The sequence below is a fragment of the Pagrus major genome, chromosome 20 (genome assembly GCF_040436345.1).
Source record: "Pagrus major chromosome 20, Pma_NU_1.0".
In the NCBI taxonomy this organism is placed as follows: Eukaryota; Metazoa; Chordata; class Actinopteri; order Spariformes; family Sparidae; genus Pagrus; species Pagrus major.
Genome location: NC_133234.1, coordinates 11,726,047 through 11,736,276, shown reverse-complemented (window position 1 = coordinate 11,736,276; position 10,230 = coordinate 11,726,047). Strand labels below are relative to the sequence as shown.

Here is a 10,230-nt window from a genome sequence, read left to right as displayed (position 1 = left end):
GTCGGACAACTACACTGTAGTTTTGATGTTCATATAAAAATGTATTAAAATCGAAAATGTTGAGAATAATGCTTCACTGTCTCTACAGTTAATAATAATAACGCTAATTATTCTAAGTTAAGATCAAAATATTACATGAAATAAATTACTACTATTCCTCAAAACACACGGTAACAACACAAACGTTTGTCGTCGGTTGAAATAGATTTTAGCTGGTGGATGTCTGGCGTATCCTCTGTGGGTGGTTATGGGTGCTGGGTGAGGTTGGGTGTCGTCCAGTGATGAGGTGCCAGAGGAAGCGTTATAGGATACATCTCGTAGGCAGGTGGCGGGCCGCCCGGCCATACGCTCGTCAGCTTCGGGTCAAACTGCATGAAAGAGAAGTTAAATTATGCTCCAGTTTATTTTGAAATTGTTATACATTGTTTTATACTCTGTATTTCAAATCATATAAAGTACATATGAGCCTGTAGCTCTACATTAACTAACACAGAACATTTTTCAGTGTTGAGGAAATAGTTTGACATTTTGGGAAAAATAGTTGACCTTCATCCTGAGTAGCTAGTTAGCCTAGCCTATAAAAAAAGACTAAAAAACAGCTAGCCTTGGTCATCTCGTGGTGTCTACTAGACTCCAGGAAGTTACTGTACCTGGAAAAACATAGTCAGACAACCCTGAGTAAAACCACAAAATGGTATCAACACATTTTCACTCTTTAGTTTTTAATCGGGCACTAAACATGTTCATTAATTAACTTTAGTGGTGCTTGGAGCCAGATTTTGTCACATTAGGACAGAACCAAGCGAGCTGTTTCAGGTCTGAATGCTAAGCTAAGTTAACTGACAGCAAGCTTGAGCCTACACACAAGTCAAACAAGAACACAGATAGTATGAAAGCCCAACTTTCCATCACAAAGTAGCATACATTAGCTAGCTTTTTGGCATTATTTTGAGTTCTCATTATTATGAGGTAATAAGTCAAGTCATAAGTCATTTGGGTCTCATTAGGTTTCTCATTATACTGTAATGTCTTACATGATCTTTTCATCACACAGGCAGACGTCTGTAAATAGGCATATTTCTCAAAATGTCCAACTATTCCTTCCGAGTGTTTATTTCAGAGACATTTAATTGAAGTATAAGAATGTTAACTGTCACAACCGTCTTCTAGGAGTTCAACTGATTTTGTGACTCTAAGACAAAAAAAAAACTATTGGTGATTTTGGTAAAAGATGCTGTTGCTTGTTAGAAATATGAACAAATAAGAGACAAATTGTTAAAATCTTTGTTTAGATCTGTGTGCAGTCACAGTGAGGACTTACGCACCAGAGAGTATGGTGGTGGGAGATCCACAGTGCTGTACCGAGGAGGGAATCTGTCGTAATGTACGCCCTCTTCGGCCTGATCTTCAGGCAAAGATATCGTGTGGACTACTGAAGATGTGTTGCCATCTTGCGTTGTTTGTACGTTGACGTCATATGTTTCTCTTTTCTTTCTCGCGTGCATATAGAGGCAGAAGAGTACCACAGCTATGGTCACCACAAAGACTGGGAATCTAGGAACACATTATTATCATCATCCTAAGATTTAATTACTTTGTGATTCAAGTCAAAGATTCACTGAGAAATTCATTCTTGACCTTATTTGTCCACTTACAAGTATGGAAAGATGTTCCCTAGTGAAGTCATGGCTGGAATTGAGTCAACCTGCTGACATTACTATGAGGAAAGTCAGAAATTAAGACATGCAATGCAGCAGATGCGACAATAATATAATAATATAACTTTTATAGTCATGGACAAGCTAGAAAAGTATATACCATGTCAGATTTAATACAGTATATACAGTTACAGAATAATACAGAAACAAGCAGTCTTTTCTGAATAGATATAAAGTCTTTGCACGTGCAATTATCAACAATAATCAACAAGTGGGTGTGCTGACATCACAGGATATGATAATGAGTCAGGATTTACATGTAAGGGAGCCCACTGGAACATAGGAGAGTTGTGCTACAGTGACCCTGCAGCAACAATAACACCATTTTAAGAAGGACTCAGCAGTGTACGGCTAGAAAACTGAAATCAAGATTGGAGCTGAAGAATTAACATAAAAGATCAGCATACTGTTTGACTTTATACTGTCGGAGTTTAACAACTGACAGTGGACCTTCATCCTATAAATCTCTTGCTCATCACATTTCTAAGTAAAAAAGAAATTGAAAACACACCATTCTAACAAAGGTTACAACGATGTAACAGAATTAGAAGATATTTTGACTTTTCTTATCATTGTATTCCAGTGATTTGAGTCCTTACCTTACTGAAGAATCCAAAACATATAGAAACTGTCCTGATCTGTGGGTGGCTATCAAAGGATAATGTGTCACTTAGTACACAACGTGAAGAGCTTTTACAGCATTATTGTCTTCTTTAAAGACACAGGACTGAGAGGTGTGTTTAGCGTCTCGTATGTGTCTCGTGTACCTTGATCATGGCCATTCGGAAATCTGTTCAAAGCAACATTATGTAACTTTTTATATCTGAAAATTACAGCTTCAAAATCATTTTGATGGAACAATGCCCTTTAACAGGCTGAATGGTGTCTCTATAACTTGCTTCTGCACTAAGGGTAAGATCACAGCGTTATATACATGTTTACTTCAAGATACATGTTTTCAACACATAACATTGTTATGATGTCATGAGTTTTGTTTGTTTGATAAATTATTACAGACCTGGTATTGTATTTACGTCAATTTTTTTTCTACTCAGAAACTTTGGGGGGCACCAAATCGCACAAAATGCCAATTTCTGCATAATGTTGTTTTAACTCTCACTATGTGCCCCAAATCCCAACTCTTAGCTTTCTGTAAAACAAAACAGGACACATTTATTTATTCAATTTTATATTTTAATTAATTACACATTTCATGTGTATAAATGACATCATTTTTTTAATTACACACAAAATGAATGAATGAATTGAATGTTTTCTTTTGCCTTTCCCAGAACTACATCTCAATGAAGATAGTGAAATAAAAAGTAACACAGTTAACAAAACATATAAATAATAAGTGGCACAACGTAAATGTTTTACCTCTTAAAGGTGCAGTATGTAAGATTTTTAGTTGAAATCATTCAATAAACACCTGAATTGATGAACAGAATGTGAATAACAGTTCTGGCGTTATGTCTGTTTGTGTTGCAGAGATGTATGCTGAAGTTAGCATGCTAACCAGCTAGCCCTGGTCCAATCCGCTTCTCTGGTTAACTCCCAGTTTGGACATCTAGCTGCCAAGCTAACTATCTAACAGCAGCTACAGTTAGCGGCAGTTAGCGGTTACTCTAGTGATAAGCAGCCCTCTATTTGTTTTGAGTATCTAAACGACAGGTGGTCAGTTCTTACATACTGCACCTTTAAACTGTCAAAAGATACATGCTGTCCACATGGGGGTGTTTAGTGGAGTTTTTACAGGGCGGTGTTTGAAACTTCAGTAGTTGTATCACATAACCTCGTACAGTACATGCCTTTAAAGGTGCGATATGTAAGAATTGGCCACGACTTGAATTCATACTCCGAACAAATGGGGGGCAGCATATCATCAGAGTAACCACTAACTGCTATGTGTAGCTGCAGTTAGCTAGTTAGCTCCATTAGTAGTGCAGCTAGTGGTCCCGACTGGAAGCTCGGAGTGGTATTACAAGACGGGAGGCAACCGCCATTCCGACCTTAGGCCATAATTGTCGGAATGGCAACACTTAAACCTTTAATTAAACGTCCCATCATTCCGACATTTTTTGCCTCCTAAGGTCTGAATGGTGGTATTTATTTATTTTTTAAACGTGTTGCCATTCCGACACGTCTTTTAAAAGGGTTAAGGTTAGGGTTACGGGTTGCGGGTTAGGATTAGCCTTGTCGGAATGCCGGGACGAAACTTTGTCGGAATGCCGGGACGTTCGCATGTGGGAATAGTAGAATGGCGGTATGTCGGAATGGCAGCATGTAACCTTACAAGACGGGACAGGCAGGGGCTAACTGGTTAGCATGCTAACTTCAGTAGAAATTTCTTTAAAGTGAGTACGAGGAACTTGTAAAGACCTTTGCTACAGCGTGCCGGCAGCGTGCATTTGTTTTGGAGGCGAGTGACAGAGAGACCGCAGGATGGATCGCGATGAGGTAATGTATTTATATGTACTTTTATATGTGATGTATGTGATCGGCCCCGAGCACAGGCATTAATGATAACTATATTAAAACAGCAGTCTTTTCGCGGATGGTCTCGTCTGATGATTATAAATGACCTGTAACAGCAGAGGCATCACGAGACGCCTTCATAAACACTAAGACGTTCCCAGTAGTAACTTATATATGAAGATGACATTAAAACTCTTATTTCTTAATTTTTGTTATTTTTTAAATTAAAATTCTGACATATTGCACCTTTTTAAAGGTTACTCTACGGGCTCAGATAGGGGTAAAAAAGAGAGTTTGGGAAAAAAATAGAAAATGGTGCCAAAACAGGAAGAGACCTGTTGAAAAAATACCAGCTGTGTAGTTACACAAAGACTTTTAGAGAATCTGAGTACAGATTCAGCCAAGAATTACATTTACAAAAGTACGTTTAAATTGCAACTTTTGGCCCTAATTCACAAAATCAGTAAAAAAAAAAAAAAAGTTATTTGTAACCTCACCATTGATATTATTTGTGCAGTCATTTCATTTTGACGTCACATTCACAATCGTAAATCGCCCGTGCCGACAGCTTTACAAAGGCGTATATACAGCCACATGTTTTGAAATAATTTCTCAACAGCATTTCACAACGTCAAGTCTTATTGACTCTTGGCTGGTTTCCATAGACCTGCCCTGTGATACGAGGTACAGTGTGTTCGGGCTAGCAGGATGATTGAAGTGGAGGAGGAAGATGAAGGAGGTCTGTGTATGATGGTGGTGGGTCTTGATAGGATGGTGGTTCAGGCTGAAAAAAAAGAAGAGGGGACTTAAAAATCAAGATCATCTTTAGCAGAAAAAAAACTTTATACTCCAAGTACAAATCTAAATTACGTCTTCATCATGAAATATAGTAAATGTATGCATGTGAACAGCGCTGTACCCTGTATGGAGGAGGTGGGCTGACATTTCCTGAGCGGTACATGGGCGGGTCTCTGTCATTAGGTTGAAAGTATGCTTGATATGTTTCCATTACTTCCTCGTCCTCCCGCTCCTCCTCATATATGGGGATGATGTATACAGACTGAGAGTCAGCGACCCAGTCTTCTGCTTCTCTCTGCTTCCTTCCAAGATAGCAACAAAAAATCCACAGAGCTAAAGCAACACACAACGCGGGCATCCTGAAATAAAGGACAGTTAACTGAATGAGCTGAAGTATAGAAGTCTGTCACACTCATCTTAACATGCTGAAAACAGATGAAATACTCACACAATCTCAGGATGAAACATATCCGTGCCAGTTATATTTTCTCAAACAGGTGTCACAGCTGAGGGAAATGAAAAGAAATGAATGAAGAGAGAGCAGATCTGATTTAAAACCTGCAGACTGGGACTGTTTTACTGTTTGTCGGGCAACATTATGTTTAGTTTTACAATACAGTTCTACACGGAGAGTTCAAAGGTGGCTCTTTATCTTTCCACATCCTTAAATAACACCCGCGTAAACCAAATGTTTTAAGGAAGATATAATTACAGTGGGAAAGCTTTATATCTAATACAGTACATTTTGCTCATCTTCCTCATGCAGAATGGCAACTTTGTCTCCATAACACTACAATTCAAAGTTACAACTGTTGAAATCCAATCGGTGAAAGTAAAAGTAGGCCACAGTGAAAGGCAGTAATGACACAGTTCCTTACCTCGATGTCCAGCTTCAGGCCTCACTGAACGTTTGGATAAGCTGTCCCTTACTCAATATATATTTTCCAAACAAAAAATAAACCTTTCCTTCAAGTACAGGTCATGTAGTAGCGGTTACATAGAGTGTGGACTTGCAACAGAAATTTTTATAGCGTCATTGACCCGTTCAAAGTAGCACAACTCACAGTTTACAGTCAGTGACGTAAACCACTTATCACCTCTCAGCGGCAGGCTAAAGGCCGCTGGCTGTTAAAGTGACTCTTTCTGATTAAGATGCTTTGTTTCAAAGACCAACTAACCCAATTGAAATCAGGTTTCTAACCTTGTTCACCTGTCCTAATGATGTGTTTTATAATTTACAAGACATATCACGTGCAAAATAACCAGTCAACCACATATCTGAGCATGTCTGCTTTACAACTGCAGTGTACCACTGACAATCTGACAGCCAGGGTTTCATATGTCACAAACCTGAGGAACCAACCCTGTCAACTTGTGCAGTGGGACATTCCATCTCATTATAGGTCATATTGATAACATTTTCATGTAGACAACTAATTTTATAAAAATAATACATCTACAGAGCTTGTAGAAAGGTGCAGAATAAAAGTATCTCCCTTCCTTAAAAACATTATTATGATGTGAATTAATCATTTAAAAATGTCTGTCGGGTCAAAAATTATCCACTAGGTGGCTCACCCCCCCTCCTAACCTTGAGTCCACCAGTGGTTTTAAATAACAGAAATATGTCATAATAAAGGGCAAATCGCAAACCAGGAAAATAGATAAGAGCAAACACGAGAGTCCCTGTTGCAGCTTGTTACTTAGGAATGCAGCCGTGGTGTTGTCAAAACATGTTGGAGGTATCTCCACTGCAGCTGAAGGAGGATTCTACGTCCCAGAAACAAAAATGTGCAATTTGAGACTCACATTGTGCCATTCAACATAGATGAAACCGCTCAGCTTTAAGCCACAACACGCATCCTTTCAAAAGCGTTTATTTATGCTTAACGTTGATCTCAGGCCTGAAAATATTCTCCATGCTGTACACGCTTCACAGATTCGTCTCACAGTGTTAATCACCAGAGTCACTCTATGAGGAGTAAAATCATCCAGTAACATGCTCAGTAATGTCTGTTAGTGTAGAGGAGGAGGTGGAGGTGGAGGAGGTGGTGGTGGCACAATACCAGATGTACCAGTCTGAGATGGTGGTGGTGGTGGTGGAGGAGGAGGGGGCACAGCTCCAGATCCTAGCGGCGGTGGAGGAGGTGGTGGAGGAGGAGGAGGGGCACCTCCGGCTACAGGAGGTGGAGGAGGTGGCGGAGGAATAGGGGCACCTCCCGCTACAGGAGGTGGAGGAGGTGGCGGAGGAATAGTGGAGCCTCCAGCTACAGGGGGAGGCGGGTACATGCCATTTGATGGAGAGAATGGCGGCGGAGGGGGAGGTGGCGGGATACATGTGGGTGAGGTCAAGGAGGGCGGAGGGGGGAGGCCAGTGTCCATGGAGGAGGAGGGAGGCGGCGGCGGTGGTGGAGAAGGCATACTGGGGTCCGAATTGGCAGTGGGGGGAGGAGGGGGAGGCAGGCTGTCGTTGGTGGGGTTGGAGACGGTTTGCAAGGTGGGGACTGAAGGTGGAGGCACAGCGATGCCGAAATTGGATCTGTTTACAAGAGACAAAGAAAATAAAGCTTCAGCTACAGTCATGACATCCTGAGAGTGAAACTGTAGGGTCCTAAAGGATAAGTTAGCTTAACTTAGCTTAGCTTGGTGTGAAGACTAGAAACAAGGGGAAACAACCTGGTATTTCCAAATGTAACAGAATACACCTACCACCACCTCGAAATGCACTAATTAACAGGCTAAATCTCACTTGTTTCTCGGTTATATGACTATTTTTTGGCGCGGCAGGTCACTTCCTGGAGTCTCTGCTATTTTTCTGGAAACTGGTTAGAACCAAAAAAATCTGTGGCACAGAACTGCCTGTAAAACCACAACATGTAGTTTCTACACTTTGGTTTTTGTGCGGCCTAAACAAAACGGATGTAACACGTTAATTTGTGAGCTTCAGTGGAGCAAGCCGGTGCTAGCAGGCTAGCTGTTTCCCCCAGTTTCCAGTCTTTTATGCTAAGCTACACTAACTGGCTGCTGGTTCCACATACACTATAGTTAGCCTACATGACAGTGGTTTTTTCACTGATTACACCACGTCGTAATCAGTGAGTTTTAGAGGTGCTGGTAGGCTGATATTGTTACAGCTGAACCGAGTCAGGCTAGCTGTTTCTCCTTGTTTCCAGTCTTTATGCTAAGCTAAGATAACCTGCTGCTGGCTGTATCCTAATATTAAACAGATAAGCATGACAGTGGTATAAATCTTTTCATCTAACTCTCTACTATGCCTGTGATATATTTTACTACATACACAGGGATGTCGTTGGATGCAGTGCTCTGTATGCTCTCTGTTGTCCCTGCTCTCTTTCTGGGCTGCTGCTCAGTGACCTGTTGGGAGAAAATGAAAGAAGGAAAAAAAATGATGGTATAGCACATCTCTGCACTGCAGTCAGGGGGATAGCAATATGCTATAAATCCATAGTCCCTAATGGGAATTAACGAGAAAGTGTATGAACTCATGTTTTCAATTTAGTTTCTGATTTACCTGAAAAAAACTGTGTCCAATGGAGTCCAAGATGGAGTACGATATCGACACTCTGTTATAGCTTTTCTCTGGCTCCTTGCCTGACGCTGGTGGGGTCAGAGGCTTGGAACGAGTCTTGGGTTTGGGAGTCGTAAAAACGCCAATCTCTCTCCTGGCCACCTTCTCGATGTGGATAGCTGCAGCCTGGAGAAGAGAAAGCACAGCGTGTGAACAGCCTCCATAAACAACACACGACAACTCCATTTTCACATCACACATTTTGCCTTGAGAGAGTCTGAAAATGTGATAAGAATGGTTAGGAAACCTGTTACAAACCTTTTTAAAATAAGAATGAAATGAAGTGTGTTCCTCACCAGTGACAGCAGGTTGACGGAGGACTCCATATCTTTGATCTGCATGGCCTGCGTGTCCAGCAGCCTCACCAGGGTGCTGGCCAGGCTGTTGATCTGGTATGTGACACTGGCCAGCGACTGGGTAGCCAAAGCTTTGGCTTCTTCAGCAGCCTTGGTCGTATCCTCTGCCTGCAGGAAGTTATCTTATTTAAATACCATGATAGGTTATACATGTTGTAGTAATGCAGCGATGGAAGACATACTGAGATCTTTCACCCCATGTAGAAATAGTAAAACCACAGTATACAAATAATATGAATCTTGTTCATGTATTCGTGAGCAGACAGGACCGCCTCTTTATGGAGTTCCCTGTCCTGACTGGATAAAGTGGGCAGGGATACCAGAAAAAAAAATGTTGTTTTGTTTTTTTAAACATATCTCAAACTAAACAGTACCTAAAGCCAGTGGCGCCCCCCAGGGAAGGCCAGGGGTGACCATGACCCCCTGGTAAAATCTTTGTCCACCCCACTGGGCCTTCTACGTGAGTCTCCCCTTCACTCAAGAATTGCTTGTATCTGATATTTGACAATAGAACCGAATTATTTACTGTAAATCAATGATGAATATAAGATGAAAATAAAAAACGCATAGCCAACCAGTCGCTTTTGACAGTCCGTCGCCTTTTGGTGGCCCCTTCTGGCCCCCCCATGAAAAACTTCTGGGGGCACCTCTGCCTAAAGCTTGTCAGATAATCGTAGGTGGGTTTAAAAAAGTACAATATTTCCCTCTGAAATGTAGTGGAGTAGAAAAATAAAGAAGCAGGAAATACAAATACTCAAGTGTAGTACAAGTACCTCAGAATTGCACTTAAGTACAACACAGTAGTTACATTCCACCACTAAATGCTTCAAATGCTTTTCATTTCTTAAAAGATGTAACTATCATAAAGTCAATGCTCCCAGAGGACATTGTTGTGGCTGTTTTTTACGAGCATTACTCACCTGAAGATAATTGTTTTCGCAGTAATCTGCCACTTGGAGGAGGTTTCTCTGGTTATCAACAAGACCCTTCCTGGCAGCCGGCGCCTCTTGAAAAATCTGAGAAATAACTTCAGAAAACTTCTTTTGCTCCGTCATTTCTCCCATCTTGACTGGCTGACAAAGCCCTTTAAATGTTTCTCAACGCCACCGGAGGAGGATGTAGAAGAAATCTGGCAGGAGTAGGTCGAGGCGGGGAGGTGTTCGGTCTGCGGTGAAGGCGGAATTCCCGCAGGGTGAAGATTTTCACCGTGTCAGAGCAGCTGGGCTCAGGGCAGGGCTACCTGTAGACACCCAGAGACACCAGACAGCAGGTAACATCTGCCTCTGAGGGG

At 41.3% G+C, this 10,230-nt stretch overlaps 1 protein-coding gene across 1 annotated transcript; it reads right to left on the bottom strand.

Moving 5' to 3' along the window:
* Nucleotides 1-6,981: 6,981 nt before the first annotated feature.
* On the bottom strand, nt 6,982-10,003 carry abi3b (ABI family, member 3b). Its single transcript, XM_073490185.1, has 5 exons — nt 9,860-10,003; nt 8,880-9,047; nt 8,527-8,709; nt 7,211-7,533; nt 6,982-7,165 (listed from the first exon to the last, which is right to left on the bottom strand). Exons 1-5 carry the CDS (start codon nt 10,001-10,003, stop codon nt 6,982-6,984), a joined length of 1,002 nt encoding a protein of 333 aa, XP_073346286.1.
* Between the last annotated feature and the right edge of the window lie 227 nt (nt 10,004-10,230).

What these genes read in the sequence shown, in the direction of transcription:
- abi3b (XM_073490185.1), bottom strand. Translation starts at nt 10,003, where the DNA reads ATGGGAGAAATGACGGAGCAAAAGAAGTTTTCTGAAGTTATTTCTCAG. An exon ending in GCGAAAACAATTATCTTCAG is followed by an intron (nt 9,048 to 9,859) that starts GTGAGTAATGCT and finishes AACTTCCTGCAG; the next exon opens with GCAGAGGATACGACCAAGGC. An exon ending in TCCACCTCCTGTAGCGGGAG is followed by an intron (nt 7,166 to 7,210) that starts GTGCCCCTATTC and finishes CTGTAGCCGGAG; the next exon opens with GTGCCCCTCCTCCTCCTCCA.